Source organism: Doryrhamphus excisus, chromosome 16 (genome assembly GCF_030265055.1).
Source record: "Doryrhamphus excisus isolate RoL2022-K1 chromosome 16, RoL_Dexc_1.0, whole genome shotgun sequence".
Lineage (NCBI taxonomy): Eukaryota > Metazoa > Chordata > Actinopteri > Syngnathiformes > Syngnathidae > Doryrhamphus > Doryrhamphus excisus.
Window position 1 is genome coordinate 2,196,948 of NC_080481.1, and position 21,013 is coordinate 2,217,960.

Sequence of the window (21,013 nt, forward strand, 5' to 3'; positions counted from 1 at the left end):
CGTTTGTAAAATGTTTCCATTAGCATTTTTTACTGCATTCTTGGTTCTTCCTTAGGAGGGCGCTAAATCCTCTTGTCCTCAATGACGTTTAATAGTTCTGATATTTGGATTAAAAATTAAAAATACAATACAATACAAATTAAAATACAAATTACATGCATAATTATTTCGGAGTCCACATTTTAACGCCACATATTGAATTTCTAATCAGCGTTTGTAAAATGTTCCCATTAGCATTTTTAACTGCATTCTTGGTTCTTCCTTAGGAGGGCGCTAAATCCTCCTATCCTCAATGACGTTTAATAGTTCTGATATTTGGATTAAAAATTAAAAATACAATACAATACAAATTAAAATACAAATTACATGCATAATTATTTAGGAGTCCACATTTCAACGCCACATATTGAATTTCTAATCAGCGTTTGTAAAATGTTCCCATTAGCATTTTTAACTGCATTCTTGCTTCTTCCTTAGGAGGGCGCTAAATCCTCCTATCCTCAATGACGTTTAATAGTTCTGATATTTGGATTAAAAATTGAAAATACAATACAAATTAAAATACAAATTACATGCACAATTATTTAGGAGTCCACATTTTAACGCTACATATTGAATTTCTAATCAGCGTTTGTAAAATGTTTCCATTAGCATTTTTAACTGCATTCTTGGTTCTTCCTTAGGAGGGCGCTAAATCCTCCTGTCCTCAATGACGTTTAATAGTTCTGATATTTGGATTAAAAATTAAAAATACAATACAATACAAATTAAAATACAAATTACATGCACAATTATGTAGGAGTCCACATTTTAACGCTACATATTGAATTTCTAATCAGCGTTTGTAAAATGTTCCCATTAGCATTTTTAACTGCATTCTTGGTTCTTCCTTAGGAGGGCGCTAAATCATCCTATCCTCAATGACGTTTAATAGTTCTGATATTTGGATTAAAAAATAAAAATACAATACAATACAAATTAAAATACAAATTAAAAATGTATAATTATTTAGGAGTCCACATTTTAACGCCACATATTGAATTTCTATTCAGCATTTGTAAAATGTTCCCATTAGCATTTTTAACTGCATTCTTGGTTCTTCCTTAGGAGGGCGCTAAATCCTCCTATCCTCAATGACGTTAAATAGTTCTGATATTTGGATTAAAAATTAAAAATTCAATACAAATTAAAATACAAATTACATGTATAATTATTTAGGAGTCCACATTTTAACGCTACATATTGAATTTCTAATCAGCGTTTGTAAAATGTTCACATTAGCATTTTTAACTGCATTCTTGGTTCTTCCTTAGGAGGGCGCTAAATCCTCCTGTCCTCAATGACGTTTAATAGTTCTGATATTTGGATTAAAAATAAAAAAATACAATACAATACAAATTAAAATACAAATTGCATGTATAATTATTTAGGAGTCCACATTTTAACGCTACATATTGAATTTCTAATCAGCGTTTGTAAAATGTTTTCATTAGCATTTTTAACTGCATTCTTGGTTCTTCCTTAGGAGGGCGCTAAATCCTCCTATCCTCAATGACGTTTAATAGTTCTGATTTTTGGATTAAAAATTAAAAATTCAATACAAATTAAAATACAAATTACATGTATAATTATTTAGGAGTCCACATTTCAACGCCACATATTGAATTTCCAATCAGCGTTTGTAAAATGTTCCCATTAGCATTTTTAACTGCATTCTTGGTTCTTCCTTAGGAGGGCGCTAAAACCCATGTTGGATTTACTCCCTTACGTCATCACCACGCGACACATATTGCGACGACGAGTGTTTTTTTCTACGTAACGGCCGCTTGACACCCCTGTAAACATCACCAAGGAGCATTCAAAATCACCACCAACTTAATGGGTAAGGTTGAATCATAACAAAAAAATGACCTTTTAATGAAGAACTGGATTTTTTAAAATGATTTTTGTAACGATTTGGTCCTTATTAAACTTAACGGATTTGTATGTAACTACACAAACGTACCATAGCTGTACAATAGGTGTGTTGGACACACATTCATCGTGAAACATGAGGCGTCAAAACAACGATGTAATTTGACATTATTGTATCATTTTCCTGGAAGAATGCTGTCGTTGTATTTGTATATGGTATTAAGACGACATTACTCTAAGAATTCATACTGTTACTTAATGTTAAATAGATATTTTTTTTACTACAGCATAATAGCATAATAGCATAGTGGCCTGTGGGACCTACTGTTTATAGTCGTTATACTATACAAGAATTCCAGATAGATTGGTGCCATGATTTGAGAACCTGTTACATTTATCAGCACATATTACAACTCCTTATTTCTGTTTTTAATAATAATATTATTTTTATTATTTATTTGTTGAAGAAACCCAATGACACTGTACATGGACTCATTTAAAAGCAACACAAAACAAGATGGATGATTAAATGGAGTTATCTTAAGTAAATATGAATTTGACTGACTCATGTCCTCCTTCATTAGGGCTGTAGAGAAGCGGCAGGGATGAGGATCCGTCTGGAGGGTCCGGGCCATGCAGCCGGCCTCCTCGCCGAGCTGAACCGCTGCCGCCAATCCCGCCGCTATTGTGATGTGTTCCTACAAGTTGGCAACCGCACTTTTGCGGCACACCGCGCCGTGCTGGCCTGCGCTGGGACGTACTTCAACAACCTGTTCACGCGCTCTCCATCCAAGTCCACCGCCGCCATCTCGTTGGAGTTCATTTCCCCCGCCAACTTTGAGAAACTGCTGACGTTCGTGTACACTGGCGAGATCTTGACAGATCTGATATCTGTCGGCGTTATTTATGAGCTGGCTGAAAGGTTGGGTGTCAGCGAGCTGGTGAGGGCATGTCACGCTACCTTCCCAGACCTGCGGGGCTCCGTGTCTTCAAATACCAAAGCGAGTAGTCCCGGAGAGGTCCCGGATGCTCCTGTGGTTGTAGCAGGCTCCTCGGGGGCCAACATGAGTACAGCTTCAGTTTCCGCTTCCCCTGTGTGTTCCTCTGCTGCCTCCTGCTCGTCGATATCATCGCCTTCTGCCCAGACTCCTGCCACCGCCTCCTCGCCTCACATTCAAGCTAAGATCGCAAGGGCGGGACATGAATCCACCGCCGGGGCTCTGTCTTTGGACTTCAAGGTAGAAGACATCCAGTCTCATATAGGATACGGGCAAATGTCTGCAGAGACACCAGGACAATGTCCTTCAGCCAGCGGATGCAGTGACATGCTGCCTCTGGGGTCTGTGCTGAAGAGCGAGCAGAGACTGGAGGACGTGGAGAAAAGTGAAGGCGACACGATGACAAGTGGCGATATGGCGCCGTCCGCTTTGTGCTCTTTCCCAGACTCTTTGGTGCAACCATCCTCCTCGGGGGTGCCCATTGGCAGCCTGCAGGCGGGGGCGGTGGGGGGTGACGTGGCTGACACTGAGGGGGACAGCCAGTTGTTGTACGAAGAAGGAAACGAGGAGACGCAGACCCTTCAATGCAACAGCACAGCCGAGGAGGCGGAACAGTGGAGGCAACTGGCAGGTAATAGTAAAGGTTTAGTATACTAAATGGTAAATAGTAAAGCTTTAGTATACTAAATGGTAAATAGTAAAGGTTTAGTATACTAAACGGTAAATAGTAAAGCTTTAGTATACTAAATGGTAAATAGTAAAGCTTTAGTATACTAAACGGTAAATAGTAAAGGTTTAGTATACTAAACGGTAAATAGTAAAGGTTTAGTATACTAAACGGTAAATAGTAAAGGTTTAGTATACTAAACGGTAAATAGTAAAGGTTTAGTATACTAAACGGTAAATAGTAAAGGTTTAGTATACTAAACGGTAAATAGTAAAGGTTTAGTATACTAAACGGTAAATAGTAAAGGTTTAGTATACTAAACGGTAAATAGTAAAGGTTTAGTATACTAAACGGTAAATAGTAAAGGTTTAGTATACTAAATGGTAAATAGTAAAGGTTTAGTATACTAAATAATAGCATAATAGCACAAGCCTAAAAATGTTCAATTGTGTGTAAAAAAGTGTATTGCCCCACAGCTCGGAGACCCAAGTTCAATCCCACCCTCGGCCATCTCTGTGTGGAGTTAGCATGTTCTCCCCGTGCATGCGTGGGTTTTCTCCGGGTACTCCGGTTTCCTCCCACATTCCAAAAACATGCTAGGTTAATTGGCCACTCCAAATTGTCCATAGGTATGAATGTGAGTGTGAATGGTTGTTTGTCTATATGTGCCCTGTGATTGGCTGGCCACCAGTCCAGGGTGTACCCGGCCTCTCGCCCCGAAGACAGCTGGGATAGGTTCCAGCACCCAACACATATACATATTGTTAATACTTGAATGTAGCTAATACATGCAAGACAGCTGGGATAGGCTCCAGCACCCACCACACATATAAATATACATATTGTTAATACTTGAATGCAGCTAATACATGCAAGACAGCTGGGATAGGCTCCAGCACCCAACACATATAAATAGACATATTGTTAATACTTGAATGCAGCCAATACATGCAAGACAGCTGGGATAGGCTCCAGCACCTCCCGTGACCCTTGTGATGAAAAGCAGTAGAGAATGAATGAATGAATGTCAAACATGGACTGCACGGTGGATGAGCGGTTAGCGCACAGGCCTCACAGCTAGGAGACCCGAGTTCAATTCCACCCTTGGGGCATGTCTGTGTGGAGTTTGCATGTTCTCTCCGGGTATTCCGGTTTCCTCCCACATTCCAAAAACATGCTAGGTTAATTAGAGACTCCAAATTGTCCATAGGTATGAATGTGAGTGTGAATGGTTGTTTGTCTATATGTGCCCTGTGATTGGCTGGCCACCAGTCCAGGGTGTGACTTGCTGGGATAGGCTCCAGCACCCTTGTGAGGATAAGCGGTAGAAAATGAATGAATGAATGAAGTGTGTATTATGACATATATATTAACGGGTGCTCCTTTTTGCAGGAGATATCATTGAACTGAGTGATGATGACAACTTCATAGAGGATGATGAAGATGACCTTGTGTGTTTGGAAAATGGCGAGACAAAGTCAAGCCTCCAGGTATGATGTACATTGATTAATATATATGTTTTATACACGCATGAAGTCACTAAATATATATAGTCATATATACATATATATATAATATATACATATATATATAATATATAGTCACTGACATATTTGTCCATTGCAGGGCCCAGGAGAGACACTGTCATGTAAAGCCTGTGCGGCCCCCCTCCCGGCGGTCGCGGCCGCCATCAGACGACACGCCGAGACCCACGTGACCGAGCCGGGCCAGTGCCGGCTGTGTGACGCGTCATTTGCTGACCACGCAGCCGCGGTGTCCCACTCCCTCACTCATGTCGGGGTGCAGCTTTTTACCTGTGACATGTGTCACCTGGAGTTCTGCAGCCAAAGCAAACTGTTGCGTCACCAGCGGCAGAGCGCGGCCACTTACACCATACCGCCGCCACAGGCCCTCACCGCCGGCAGCCAGGGCTCGGAGGTGCGGTGTGGCGCCTGCACAAAAAACCTCAGCAAGGACTTCCAGGTGGGTGAACGAAAACAAAATGGCACACATAAATATAATACATAAACATAAATACACCACTTGGTGGCGCTGGTGTTCAATCTTCAAGTTTGACTCCATATATTGGATCGACTTGAAAGGCCTCACAGCTAGGAGACCCGAGTTCGATTCCACCCTCGGCCATCTCTGTGTGGAGTTTGCATGTTCTCCCCGTGCATGCGTGGGTTTTCTCCGGGTACTCCGGTTTCCTCCCACATTCCAAAAACATGCTAGGTTAATTAGCCACTCCAAATTGTCCATAGGTATGAATGTGAGTGTGAATGGTTGAACGGTGCTGGGATAGGCTCCAGCACCCAACACATATAAATATACATATTGTTAATACTTGAATGCAGTTAATACATGCAAGACAGCTGGGATAGGCTCCAGCACCCCCCCCCGCTACCCTGGTGAGGAAAAGGGATAGAGAATGAATGAATGAATATCAAACATGGGCTGCACGGTGGATGAGCGGTTAGCGCACAGGCCTCACAGCTAAGAGACCCAAGTTCAATTCCACCCTCGGCCATCTCTGTGTGGAGTTCTCCGGGTACTCCGGTTTCCTCCCACATTCCAAAAACATGCTAGGTTAATTAGCCACTCCAAATTGTCCATAGGTATGAATGTGAGTGTGAATGGTTGAACAGTGCTGGGATAGGCTCCAGCACCCAACACATATAAATATACATATTGTTAATATTTGAATGCAGTTAATACATGCAAGACAGCTGGGATAGGCTCCAGCATCCAACACATATAAATATACATATTGTTAATATTTGAATGCAGTTAATATATGCAAGACAGTTGGGGTAGGCTCCAGCACCCGACACATATAAATATACATATTGTTAATACTTGAATGCAGCCAATACATGCAAGACAGCTGGGATAGGCTCCAGCACCCCCGTGACCCTTGTGAGGAAAAGCAGTAGAGAATGAGAGAATAGAGAATGAATGAATGAATATCAAACCTGGGCTGCACAGTGGATAAGCGGTTAGCGCACAGGCCTCACAGCTAGGAGACCCGAGTTCAATTCCACCCTTGGGTCATGTCTGTGTGGAGTTTACATGTTCTCTCCGGGTACTCCGGATTCCTCCCACATTCCAAAAAATGTCCATAGGTATGAATGTGAGTGTGAATGGTTGTTTGTCTATATGTGCCCTGTGATTGGCTGGCCATTAGTTTGTCCGTCAACTTAAAAGGGGAATTCTGATGAGTTATCATGATAGCATTATCCCAGGAAGTATGAATTCTCACTTCCTACACGTAATCTAATAACGCCACATCCAAATAACATCGTCGATGCCGCATTCAAGCCCCTGAACATGAACTAATTCCGATGTTATCCGATATGGAAATCCATTCCACATTTCCTGATTGGTACCCTCGTTTGTTCCATGGATTTTCTCCTCAGGCGGTGAGAGACCACATCCTGAGCCACGTGTGCCCCCAAAGCCTGAGCTGCGGCGTTTGCCAGCTCCCCCAGCTCTCCCTGTGCTCGCTGCTGTGGCACGCCCTCACCCACCTGGCGGTGCCCGTCTTCACCTGCCCGCACTGTGCCCGCTGCTTTGCGGAGCGCCCCGTCCTGGAAGCACATCTGACCGCACACGCCGAAGAGGCGGCCGCCCTGGAGCAGGAGGGCTACCGAGTCGTAACAGTTGGCGGAGCGGGAGAAAGCGTTTCGGGAGCGGAGGAGCTGAATTGCTTCCTGTGCCCTCAGACATTCCCTACCTCATCCGCGTTTCTGTGCCACCTCAGCCAGCACGCCCCTGAGATCCCGGGGAGCGGCGGAGGACGCGTCGCAGGTCACGGCTGGTCCGGGAAGCGTAAAGCTGACCAGCCACCGGAGTGTCCGCAGTCGTCTTGCTCCTCCTCCTCTCCACGAGAGAGCGGCGGTCTCGTAAAGATGAGCAACCGGAGTCTCGGCGTAGCAGAAAAGTATTATCACGCGCCGTTACACGGCTTGACGTCTGCGTCCCTGACCAACGGGTGCCCGACACAGGACGGCGCCACCGGTGCCGTCGGCGTCCGCGGGAAATGGTACCGGTGTCGCTACTGCGGGAAACGTTTTGCACACTCAGGCGAGTTCACGTATCACCTGCGCATCCACACGGGAGAGAAGCCCTACCAGTGCAAGGTGTGCCTGCGCTTCTTCAGGGGGCGCTCGACCATGATCTGCCACCTCAAGACCCACGCCGGCGCGCTCATGTACCGCTGCACCGTGTGCGGCCTCTTCTTCTCCACGCTGAAGATGATGTCGTCTCACCTGGAGCTCCACAAGGACCAACTCCCGGCCCACTTTAACATTGAACAGACTTTCATGTACAATGACCACTCGAAAGAACCGCTGTCCTCCATGGAGACCTGATTCCGACCTCCGGCGGGGTAGAGTAGCATTTTAGCATCAAATGAGGATTGATTTGAATGTGAAAGTGAAAGTGATTCAAACGTCTTCATCGGAGCATAAAGATTATTTTCCTACAGTTCCTATTTTCACACATTAAGCAATTAAAAGCATGCTTTTTGAAGAATGGAACACAACTTGATTGACTTTTGTAGATTTGTCTGACCTCATATTTATGGTACTGTGACACTTATTTATGATTTTTTTTAATGCCTTTATACATTTCACTCTCATTTTGTAACACTGTCCCGCAATGCCTTTTATTAAAAAAAAAAAAAAAAATCATCAAGGAACCAGATGCACCAAGGAAGTCCGTCATTGAGTGATGCCGTCTGATGCTGCACAATAAAAGGCCAGTGATGACATTTCTACCCCAGTAAGGCGGGGCCTCCGATGCCAGCAGGCTATGACCTCTGACCTCTTTTAAAGCCTCGTGGTCTCTTCCTGCTATTGTACAATCCGGGGGGACGAGCACCACTGCTTCCTTTCCCTCCACCTTCTAATCATGAAAACTGTCGAGTGTGGCACATTCCACGTTTGGATGTAAACAAAGAACAGCGTTGATAAAATACTATATGACCCCCCCTTCACCTACATTAGAAAACAACATCCTACACAGGTTTTCCAACTTCAGGAGTTTTATTTAATATTTTACAAAGTACTTGCAACAGCAGACTACATAAGTATTACCAATAACAGTCACCTGACTATGGAATGTTTAGTTGGTTAGATATAAGGTTACTATTTAGACATTGAGAGCAGTGGACACAGGCTTGCTTACAATACTGTTTTTGGTATTGGATTTACTTAATAATTTATACGATTAGATTTACAAAATTATCAGGGAACAATTAAACAACAGCGTAACTCCCAAGTCAGTCATATTTCTGTGAAATCAAACATGGAGGACACGACATCAAACTGTATTTCCGGTATGTGTTGTTTTAGTGTTCCCTTTAATTTTTGAGCGGTAAGATATACTTGGGAGTGGTTTTGTGTCACGTGACTTGAGGTCTCCCGGTTGGTCGCTACCATATTTGGAAGAGAGGGCGGGAGCTACAGCGGATGCAAGGTTGGCTCTAACTGAAAACAGGTTAGCATTTATGATTAGCATGATTTAGCATGAAGCTTGTACAAAAGTAGTGTCAATAACCGTCTTGTGTCGTAATTCTTGTGACCGAAATGATCACGGTTGTCAATGTTGTGTGTTTATATTTTCTGAAAATACGCCCAAATTTCAGTTTAGAGTTTTTAAATCATTTAATTGTCGTTTCATGCTGACTTTAAAGCCGGAAGTGCATTCTTTAAATTGGCCGCTAGGGTGCGACTTTATTAGACTTAGAATTCGTTTGTGTGAAGTAGGATTTTCAACGTTTGTGATTGACTGCTATTGATCACCAGTCATATCAGCGATTCACTATGTATTAACAACATTGATTGACAAAATTAACCTTGAGCTGTACAAAAGAAGAAACGATAAATCAATATAGCAGTATAACTTCTCTCATCAGTCAATAGAGGTTTCAGGCACGTTTGAACCCTGCGGTCGCCATCTTTGATGCAGTTTTTTTTTTTTTTTTTTTTGATCATGACCCAACATCAGACTGACTGGTGCTGGCGTTACTTAATTTGCGCTGCTTCCCCTTATCGCCCCTTCCTCCGTTTGCTGCGTTGGGCTGTGTCTCCGCCGCCGCCACCGCCGCCGTCGCCTTGTCTGTCGGGCTCTCTCTGGGTATGTGGCTGACCACGGTGTTGATGAGGTTGTCACGGAAACTCTTGCTAAGAAAGTTGTAGAGGATGGGATTGGCCACGCAGTGAAAAAGCGAGAGGGTTTGCACCACGCTGAAGGAGAAATAGATGACCTCCACCATGTTGCAGCTGAAGAGGATGGGGTGAAGGTCATCGATGATCATGAGCGACATGATCAAGTGGTAGGGCAGCCAGCACACGACAAACACCAGCGAGTAGACGTGCACCAGCCACACGTCTCGCCGTCCTTGCACGTCCGGCGCCGTTCGAATGGCGCGAGCGATCAGCACGTTACAAGTGATGATAACGGTGGCGGGGCACAGGAACTGGAAGATCAGGCACAGGAACGCCACCGAGACAAACCACTGGGTGTAGTTGTTCTCGGGGAGCATGTAGCAGCCCGGCTCATCCCACTCCAGGAGATCCACGTGGATGTTTTCCAGCAGCGCCAGGAACAACGAGAGCAGCCACACGCCTCCGCAGACGGCCCAGCGGCGCCGCCCCACCACCGGGAACAAGGCCGGGAACGAAGGCCTGGTTAGCGACAGGTAGCGCTCCAAGGTCATGAGGGCCAGAAAGAAGGAGCTGCTGTAGAAATTGATCCCGTAGATGAGGTTGGTGAGCTTGCAGAGCAAACGGCCCCACAGCCAAACCCTGTTGACGGTCACCTCCATCATGAAGAAGGGCAGCACCGTGATCACCATCAGGTCCGAGAGGCTCACGTTGAGGATGCAAAAGAGGACCCCGTTGGCGGAGTGGCGGCGGCGCCAGTTGACCCAGACCACCAGCATGTTCTCCAGCAGGCCCACGACGAAGATGAAGAGGTAGAGCAGGAAGAGGCAGACGCGGCGGTACTCTGCATCCAGCTCCAGGGTGCACTCGTAGACAAACCACGGCGTGCCGTTTGAAAACAGCGAGTGGTTGAGCTCTTCGGTACCCATTATCTACAGTTAGAAGCAGATGGAAACGTTGATTAGCACTACACGCTAAACACACGCCAAACATGTCACGGTACCTCGTCAAATGATGAATGACGGAGGACAAATCCCTCCTGATGCCTCCTTGATTTTGTGGTCTTCGGAACCCGGTGAGTCTTGGGTTCAGGCTGCAGATACTCGGTGACACCTTTTGTGCTCGGACGTTGGCGGATAACTGAGCTGTCGAGCTGTTGGGAACGTCTTCCCTCCCATTCCGTACACATACACACACACACACACACATTTAACAGGACATCCTCTGTTGGTGTGGCACACTAGTGGGACACTAAAAAAAATCCCGTTATCAATAGCATCTGTTTTGGAATGCTTGTTGTTTTTTGGGTGCGAATTACACCAAAGTAGGAATTTCGACCACATACAAACAGACACGATGTCTTGAATGGAACAATGTCAGGAAATGGAAGTGGAAGGTAGTAAGTGGAGAGGAGGATCTTTAACATCGGTGCTCACAAACACTTCCAGGTGTTGAGACGCGACTTAGCTGCTTGATGTAAAATACCCAAAAAAATTAAATGTTTTGTGCAAATATTGTACACCCATCTATCTCAGGGAAGAAGTACATTTGAAACACTTCTATGCTAGGACTACGTTATGCTAGCCATAGCATTTCAGTATGTGGAATCAAACTATGGAATGGATTGAGTAAGGAAATCAAACAATGCACAACGATGAGCCAATTCAAGAAACAATACAAGCAGTTGATGTTTGCTAAATACAAGGATGAAGAGTCTTGAACCAGTCATGATGTGCTATATATATCACTATATTGACACGCACTATGGTACCCATTATGGCATTGGATGCTCATATCACCGAGTACTTCGGTACGAGGTGCATTATTAAAAAAAACAAAAAAACAAACTGTATTATGGAAAGCAGGAAGTGAACAAATGTAACAGTTACTGATTGTAAAAGTACCAGATGGGATTTGATTCCTTATGTGAGCTCAAACTACCAATTTACTCTTATTTACTTCCATTCTACATTTTAGCATATTTCCACAGCATTTCAGTCAAGCTTCAGCTTCCGAATGACTCCTGTGTTCATTAAAAAAATCTCGATTTTCGCACCTTTTCAAAGCCTTTCAGTTTAACTTCTGAATTTTCAGAATTCGCAATGTCTGCTGGTTTTGCATCATCTGTTTTCACTTGATATTCATATGAGCTAGTCTGTTTGATGCATTTTTAAGTCAAGGTCCGGACCTTCGCTGTGAAAAAATTGCATTGACGGACTCAATTTTAACTGAAATCCCCTGCAATTTGACATTTCTCTGTATTTGTCTGCTTAGCAAGAATAATAATGTCACACTTGGTGGCATGGTGGACGAGTGGTTAGCATGTTGGCCACACAGGTTACCTCCCACATTCCAAAAACATGCTAGGGGACGTTTTGGAATGGCCAAGACCATTGAAAATCTATGGTTCCCTGAAGAGGGGGGTGTACACATGAAAAGTCAACTTTCCCCTCAAACTCCTTCATCCCCAGAGAGACTAATTGCTGTTATAAAAGGGAACTTGAATTATTACTCTAATGATGTGCAAACCAGCATTGTCCCCAGTTTAATTATGCATTATTTTGGGAGAAAATGTTTCCAATGTAAAGAGGACTGGATTTGACGTTCTATACCTCACCGTGGTCCTACCAGCTTGGCCGACAGTAAAGGTCACGGCTCCCCAAGCAAAAACAAACATTTATGTTGGCCAGACCCCGCGCTGATTAAGGGACACTGTTCCTATTGCTTCTCCGAAATTGTCAGCATTTTGCGACTTAGTGACCCTTCAACCAGGCCACTCATCCTGTCTCCAACCTATTGTGTGGGCCGGTGATGATAGACTTCTACCAGTCAGCATGTTCTGTCTTCTCTCCTATGACAGGAAGGAAAGCAGTCAGCACAATTCTATCTTCTGACACAAGTGAGACAAATAATGGTCCCTGACCACCTCCACGGTATGATCACAAACTTCACACAACACCTACAGCACACCTGTCCCGCATGGTTACCTTTTACTGCTCTTAAAGGGATACCACGTAAAAAGTATAATAAAGACTTCGCAGGCATTTTTTTTTGTAAAATATATTTTGGTCAAAATGCTGATTTGCAAAAATACAACATGTGCAATCGAGGCCTCACACGGCATGTATAATGTACACCGCCATGACACTTTTTTTTGGAATGCTGCATTGTGTTAAGGCCCACCGACTGAAGCTACCGCACTGAGAAATGACACATCAGTCACCAAATCTGAAAAGTTACAACACACAGACGACACTTCTATTGCTAGATGTTTTTCCTACGACGCATACCATCGTTAACGAGTCAAAAGTTAGTAGGTAGACTCGTTTCTTCTCATATGGAATTCTGCATCACACTGAGGCAAAATGATTTGTGAAGGCAGGACTTAATAGGTTCGCTTGCCTCGTAGCAGCAAAAGACATGCAGGCTGGCGACTGCGTTCACAGACTTACTGATATGAACTGAATTTGTTCAATGAATCCCAACGCTTCGCTATGCCCTTGAATTGTAGTGTGATCCTATCAAAGGGTGGGTTCCTTTTGCGCTATTCTCACATGAATTAATTGCACATTAAGTGTCAATTCTGCTTTCATTCACACACATTTGGCACTCGCTGAAGTGTCTTTAACGATACCTACCCCATTTTAAGACGAGAAATTAAACTTTTGTGATATTAACTTGACAGTTACAAAGTACATATGAATACCTTCATGTCTGCTGTGTCATTTCATTTGATATGGCTACCTGGGATGGGTTGGTTTGTAAACGGTCATTTCGATTCAAGCTAAGATATATCTTCATCATTGAGCTGTAAGACTCTTAATTAAGACTTGTGAGTCCCAATCGTCCGTCATATGTGTCCACGCGCCATGGACATGTATGGACGTGTATGCTAGACAGTGGTGAGTGGAAGCCATGAACGCCAATAGTTTTATTCTGAATGAGCAAAAAATGTTGAATTTCAAATAGTGATAAATTTAGACATATTTGTTCAATGTGTTCTTTTAAACCACTAATGCTGACATATGTTAGCCGGTGGTGTTCAGCCTATGTTAGTGTCATTTGGAGACAAACGCCAATGCCAATTTGAATTAAATTAAGCAAAAGCGACCTCTAGTGTTGTAAATGGAAAAGTAAAGAAGGGCCACCTTTTGAGCGTTCTTATTAAATAGGTAAATAGGTACAAAGTATCAATTTACCTTGGAAAATGCCGCCATTTTCTGATTCCAAAAATTCCAAAAATCAACAGAACAGCAAAGGGAAAAATCAGTTGTAATGTGTTCTAATACACTGAACACTGATCAACGTCACTTAAGATTTACCTTTTCAAGAGTGCTTAATATCTATACGAAATCTTAAAAATAAACATATGAATATGAAGTTGACTATATATCTACACATTGGAAGTAGTCTCTCCTCATATCAACACTTTAAAAATATTTCCACATTATTTTTGGTCAATGGTAAGAGGCTCCGAGTGTTGCGTTTGCAGTTGGATTTTTATGCAAAAATGTTCGAGATGAAGTCACGGAATCGTTTGGCATATTGCTCTGGGTGTACGGTGGAGATTTCGGCCCCCGCCTGTGGCACAGAAAGAGACAACGTCGGCATCAAGCAATACGTGCAAATAAGCCCTGCAACACTCGTCTTCTTACTCACCCCGTGTTTGACGGTTTTGGCTGCGTGAGCTGCTTTCTTTTTGGTGTCATACTGAGTCAACACATCAATCAGACCCATGAAATAGACCTCCCTCTGAGGGGCTCCTGGAACAGAAAGGCAGACAATCAGGACGCCATTTCCATGTAGATTTTAGATCAATAGACGTTGGGGTGTTTCGATTCATCTACTACATGAATGTCCACAATGCATTTTCTATGCTGGAGCCTATCACAGCTGTCTTTGGGTGAGAGGCACGGTACGCCTACACCTTCAACCTGAAGTTGCACTTTATTCAAACTTAATTAAAACATGAATACATTTGCCCGATTCCTTTACAAAGGGAATCTAGGATGGAAAATGTCAAAAATTTACATCCATCCATTTTCTATGCCGCTTATTAAAATCACGGGTATGCTGGAGCCTATCCCAGCTGTCTTTGAGCAAAAGGCGGGGTACACCTTGGACTGGTGGCCAGCCAATCACAGGGCACATATAGACAAACAACCATTCACACTCACATTCATACCTATGGACAATTTGGAGTCGCTAATTAACCTAGCATGTTTTTGGAATGTGGGAGGAAAACGGAGTACCCGGCGAAAACCCACGCATGCACGGGGAGAACATGCAAAATGTACACAAAAATGGCAGAGGGTGGAATTGAACTCGGGTCTTCTAGCTGTGAGGCCCGTGCACAAACCACTCGAACACCGTGCAGCAGACATAGTGAACATAATGAATTTAATTCATTCATTCATTTTCTACCACTTATCCTCACTAGGGTCGAGGGGGTGCTGGAGCCTATCCCAGCTGTCCTCGGACTGGCGGCCAGCCAATCACAGGGCACATATAGACAAACAACCATCCACTCTCACATTCATGAGTGAGTGGGAACACCACATACATGCAGGAGGAGTCATTAAACCCAAGGCCAAAGCGTGGCCTTACTATTTCACGAGGGTTTATCCAAATATGATCACCTGGGCAGCTGCTGAGAGCGTACACGTCCACGTAAGGGTCAAACTCCCCGGGTCCAAGAGGTTTGCAGGACGACATGTAACCAGCTATTCCCTCTGGAGAGGTGCCGTAAGATCCCACAGTGGGGCCTGGTGCCAAGCCGTTCTCTGCCTCCAGGTCTTCCTCGTTGGAAACCTCCTCACCTTCCTCCTCGTCTCTCTCGGCTCGGCCTATATCGTGGATACCAAGCAGCAGGCTGTAGTCCATGATCTTCAGCTTCACCAGGAACTGCGGGGGAACAATAAAAGAGGAGCTTTGGAAAAATGTACTCAAAAGAACACTTGTTTAAGTATTAAACATTTGATACATTTAATAATAAAATTTAATAATGAAATACTCGTTTTCCGCATCACAAAAACGCTAACTCTGACCGTCGTCCTCTTTAATAGGACATATTATTTCGATATTTGATAAGCTTTAACAGAAAAGACTTGTAAGACACCAAATGTGTGAGCTGCCACTGTGTGGTGGAGGTGAGAAAACAGCAAGGCAAGTCACATGACCCCACCTCCACATCCCGGTTTAGTTTCTCCATGAACTTTTCTTTCTGCTCCTCTGTGACGTACACCTTCTGCATGTTGTTCCTGAAGTCCATGTCCTTGAAGGTGGGAAGTTCTTTACCCTGTTTTGTGCAATCCACAATTGAAGCACAGTCAAAATACAGTATTCGGTGGTAAAAAAGGTCAGTGATGATCTGCCAAAGCTGACGGCCATTTTTAAACAGTAGGCTGTTCTCTACTGATTTGGTTTAAAATGTGCAATAATAGATTCAGGAAGTGGCAAGTAGAGTGCCACATAGAGGGTTTAGAGGGACATTAGTGTCTTTTACGCGTTCTTTGTCGCTTGCTTCACGATCCACCAGAGAACCCTGCAACAACAAAGAAACCAAAAAAATAAACAACAAACAAACAAAAAATACCACATTTAATAACCACATTGTTTAGAGTAGAGAAGTGATAGCAAGTGATGAGCATAGTTCCCCTCACCTTCAGGTCATACTTCCTGTGTACAACCAGTCTGTGGCTGAACATGTTCCTCATCACGATCAGGTAGGTCTCCTCACTCTCTACGCTGACACGGTACATTCCCAGGAACTGAGGCAGCAGGGTGCTCCCGTGACACTTGACTATGTGCTGTGAGAGATGGAAACAAAAATATACACAACTTTGGCTGTCCATTTTGGGGCACTTTATATCCTAAAGTTATGGTTAGCCTCACAACCCTTGTTGTAAACATCCTCACAATTCAATGGAAGAAAATCTTTTGGCAAGTTGTTAGCATGTTGGCCACACAAGTTGGGAGATCGGGAAGCCCTGGGTTTGAATCTCTGCTTGGACATCTCTGTGTGAAGTTTGCATGTTCTCCTTGTGTGTGGGTTTTCTATGGGTTCTCTGGTTTCGTCTCCCACATTCCAAAAACATGCTAGGTTAATTGGCGACTCCAAATTGTCCATAGGTATGAATGTGAGTGTGGATGGTTGTTTGTCTATATGTGGATGTGGATAAAATGGATGGATGGAAAATCTTTTGGTCTTTTGACAATTTCCATACTTTCCATTCCATCCTTACTGAAATCATATCAATACTTATTACCTGTATTGCGTTAAATTCCCCTTTGGACTATAAACTCAGAAAAATCGGTATCGGTAAAAAGTAGGCAGCACCTTAAACTCCTTTTTGTATTAAAGCTGGGAATTGTCTGCCTTTTAAAATATACTGCACAAGAAGCACATGAACATCATTTTATGCATTTACGTAATTGCACTGATTTGAATTCTCTTACTTTGAAGGATGTGCACTCAAACAGGAAGGAGAGGCCAAAGCTCACCTGGTGGTACTCTGACAGGATGCTGTGCATATCTGCTACATCCTCACTGGAGATTTGCTTGATGATCAACGTGCGGTCATAGGAGTTAAGGAGCAGACCCTCTCCTCGGTCATCAACGGTCCTTGTCGGAGGGCTGCGAGTCAATGACACCTGAGGGGTTTGAAATAAAGAGTACCAGTTTGCCCTTTGTGTTCAAACATAACATTCATTTAACAGATAATTCACTTGTGTTGGTCTGCATTTGAACAGTTGACAATAAGGATGAGTCACAAATAACAATACAGATAGTGTGTACATCAGGGGGCGTCTTATCGCCATGCATGCAAATTACAAGCTCACAACCCGTGGGTCTACCTGATTGTTTTTAAACACTTGCAGTATGTTAGGTTTATGTTGTCGTGGCTCTTTCGCTCAATTTAGGAGGAGATGATGTAGGCCTCCAAGATATATCCACAAATATCGCCATGTGATATTGCATAAATAACAGCCATTATGTGATATATATCATCATCTGGATGGGTGAAGTAAGTGCATTGGTGACATCAGCGATTCCTTGACAGTTTTTTTTTTTTTTAAATCAAGGTAAATTGTTTGAGTAAATCATTGCACCACTAAAAGATTTGTTTCTTTAAAATGAGAAATATCAAAGTACAGCTGGACGGCCCTGACGTAAAAATTGTGAAAGACAAGTAGATAAGACAAAACCAATGAGATAGCATTGTTCAACTACAAGCTGAAACGATTAATGCAATTAATGACCATGATTAAAATTCCGTCTCATGACCCATCTCTCTTCCCGTATTATCAGTTAGTTATTTTGTACGACTACGGACTGAAACAACAAAGATTCCTACTCAACCCATTAGATGAAGAAACAATGTTGGGGATAATATAATCTACTATAAATTATATGATGTGATGTTTTCCAATGTAACCTGTATGCATGTTCTAAATAAATTAAACCATTATCATACAATCAGCAGAGTTGTGACTTTTTAAAAAACATTGTAATAAGTAATTTTCACTGGACTAGTACTTCACATCAGATAATAGTATTATCTTCCCCATCACATACCTGATAGTCCAGGTCTTCAATACCAAATCGCTCCCTTAGATTTCTGAAGACCTGAGGACAGTATTCCTTGAACTTAAAATGTCCAGGAAGATTTTCTCTGTACCAAGGGAGAAAAAAAAAGTAAACAATTGTCCAACCGTCCTTTCATTTTCTACTGCTTATTCTGATCGGGGTGGTGGGGTGCTTGAGGCGATAACATTTGTCATCGGGCGAAAGGCAGCACATATAAACACTTTTTCAGAGTTCAGAGCTGGTTCAGAGTAGGTTTTCAGGGCTTTGGTTTACCACTATCGTGGTTCCACTTGGGTGCTGAACTGGTGCTGTATTTTTAGTTCAAAATCTTGATGGGGAGGTGTTACCACGAGCAAACACCAGACTGTTACCTACTGTTTCAACTTCATTGTCTGATTTTTTTTGTAAATATGCGCACAAGAGCAGACTTTAATGTCGTTAAAGGCACAATGTTCAAGAATGAATACTGTAGTCCTAAGTTATTCTTTACAAGAAGTATTTGTTAAATTATTGATTGCCTAGTAGTGTGTCAAATTCTGACGGAATATGACTAACGAGTAAGCACAAAGCGACTCCTTGCTTTTCATCTGGACGTCTGACAAACATTTAAATTGTGTTACTCACACTGACGTGCCTTTTGTTATTTCCTGATTGGCTGCCCAGGACAATAGAAAATGAATCTGGTGTAGAGCCTGTTGACGGCCAACACTGGTTCAACTCCAGCTCTGAACTAAATCTGCATCAGCACCAACGTTTGCTGCAGTGGAAAAGCGGTAATAGAGAGCCATTCATACGTCACTGAATGGGGACTATCACTGAACCCCACTTTCTGCACGGACGTCAGGCAAGTCAACCACTACACCTTCAGTAAATTGACAAGTAGAACTTTTAATTTATTTTAATTTTAGACAACCCAATACTTACTTGTTAAAGAGGTGGTTATTAACTTTGATCTTAGTGTTGGCCTTAAAGTCATCAGGGAGCAACATGACAGGAACTGGCACCTGGTTGAGGTCGTTAATCTGTAGAAAGATAAGGCACCTCTGTTATTAGACAAACCGGTCAGTTACATGTCAATAAACTGGAGCAGGTTTGGTGTTTTTGCTAACTCTAAACTTCAACGTCCTAATAGCATTTTGTCCCTGAAGATAAGTCGCGTATACTAATACTGTATGTGAATTCAACAACTGTCGCCTACAGCTTTCAAAATGAAGGCCATTACACTTATTTACAGTGGGCATTTGAATCAACATGTTGTACATATATTTACGATAAACAAACTAGCAACCGGCATCTTTGACTATGTGGCGAAACCCTGACCTACCTTAGTGTGGCTACCTTGCTAACGGTGCAGCTAATCATGCTAACTGTCATGGCATGGCAGAAAACACTAGTACACAACGTTAGCACGATAGCTTCCGCCGACTCACCGAGTGATTAACTCCCCACATAAAGACGCTAGGAACAGGGTCACTGGCTCGAAGCACTTTCAACTTCTGCTGAACGAAGTGTTTCTTTTTCGTCTTCGTTTTGGGCGCCAGGACTACCATAGGACTAGAGGTGGCCGCCGAGTTACCAAGCGAAGCCATGACCACCACGGACGTGCTTGTCTGCGTCAGCGTCGCGAGAGCTGCTGCTGCTGCTAACAACGTCTTCCTGAATGAATGCTAACTGTTACTCAGCTAACCGGGGCTAATCTTCCCGATACAACCAAAGGTCACACTTTGACCTCCGAAATTGTGTTACAATGTCTTTTAAAGCACAATTTATACTACATGGCTAACTCGTTCGTCAACTTGAACAGTGCTTCTCAAGACATCGAAATAATAATGGTTGACAGCCCATCACCGCCCCCTCCAGCCCAGCGATGTTATTATCAACCACGTGGTGACTTTTTGATTGACAAGAGCAGCGACCAAAGAAAACGATCCAAAAGTGGGCGAAACAAAAGGGGTAGCTGCAACCATAGATACACTTTACGTTTGTCTGTCGTTGAGAACAGGAATTACTACGGTGCCCCCGAGGGGTCATGAGGGAAAAAACAATATGACGAGTAAAAAAATACTCTCGCAAAAATTACAGCTCATATAATAACAAAATATTTTAGTCAAATCAAATGTATACAATTTACAATGTATAAAAGCTATGTTTAAAATTATTTAATAGCGTCTTTTGTGTGTCGAAAAGCAACAGCGTATCACAGGGAAGTGCATTTTGTGGACGTGGTGAGTCGCTTGATAGATTTACTCCAGTGGGTTGAATATATTAAAATGTATATTTATTTTTAACTAAGAAGCATGTAAATTAGATTCTACGATGTTAAAAACTTGCAATAAGGCACTAGATACTTCTTTGTGTATCACATTGTAAATATGCTAGCTCAGGAGTTTAAAGTGGCACTGCGAGCTTTCCCTCAGAGGATATAATACTGTTGGGGCCTAGCCGAAAAACAGACTTTTGTGGGATTTTCTGCTCACTCTAACCTTTTTTTCTTTTATCATACGATGCAAAAAAAATACTTAATTTTGCCTTTAACAGAATAGCTTAGCAGGTTTGGAAAATACTTATCGTTTCTAGACAGGCGTTTGGACAGTCAGCACATCTCTACTTTTGGGGGTCCTTGTTGGAATTGTCCGAACTTTTCCCACCCACACGGCATCCCTGTTCCCGAATG

At 43.0% G+C, this 21,013-nt stretch overlaps 3 protein-coding genes across 3 annotated transcripts; 1 reads left to right on the top strand and 2 right to left on the bottom strand.

Moving 5' to 3' along the window:
- The first annotated feature begins 1,776 nt into the window (after positions 1–1,776).
- On the top strand, positions 1,777–8,473 carry LOC131104552 (zinc finger and BTB domain-containing protein 39). Its single transcript, XM_058051858.1, has 5 exons — positions 1,777–1,882; positions 2,499–3,543; positions 4,972–5,069; positions 5,206–5,562; positions 6,999–8,473. The coding sequence occupies exons 2-5, from the start codon at positions 2,520–2,522 to the stop codon at positions 7,950–7,952; spliced, it is 2,433 nt and encodes an 810-aa protein (XP_057907841.1). The 5' UTR covers positions 1,777–1,882; positions 2,499–2,519; the 3' UTR covers positions 7,953–8,473.
- A 36-nt stretch (positions 8,474–8,509) lies between these two features.
- On the bottom strand, positions 8,510–14,097 carry gpr182 (G protein-coupled receptor 182). Its single transcript, XM_058051859.1, has 3 exons — positions 13,949–14,097; positions 10,753–12,600; positions 8,510–10,681 (listed from the first exon to the last, which is right to left on the bottom strand). The coding sequence occupies exons 2-3, from the start codon at positions 10,936–10,938 to the stop codon at positions 9,575–9,577; spliced, it is 1,293 nt and encodes a 430-aa protein (XP_057907842.1). The 5' UTR covers positions 10,939–12,600; positions 13,949–14,097; the 3' UTR covers positions 8,510–9,574.
- On the bottom strand, positions 14,005–20,238 carry pip4k2ca (phosphatidylinositol-5-phosphate 4-kinase, type II, gamma a). Its single transcript, XM_058051860.1, has 10 exons — positions 19,770–20,238; positions 19,264–19,361; positions 18,328–18,424; positions 17,253–17,402; positions 16,412–16,558; positions 16,255–16,293; positions 15,934–16,047; positions 15,389–15,653; positions 14,409–14,512; positions 14,005–14,330 (listed from the first exon to the last, which is right to left on the bottom strand). The coding sequence occupies exons 1-10, from the start codon at positions 19,926–19,928 to the stop codon at positions 14,250–14,252; spliced, it is 1,254 nt and encodes a 417-aa protein (XP_057907843.1). The 5' UTR covers positions 19,929–20,238; the 3' UTR covers positions 14,005–14,249.
- Between the last annotated feature and the right edge of the window lie 775 nt (positions 20,239–21,013).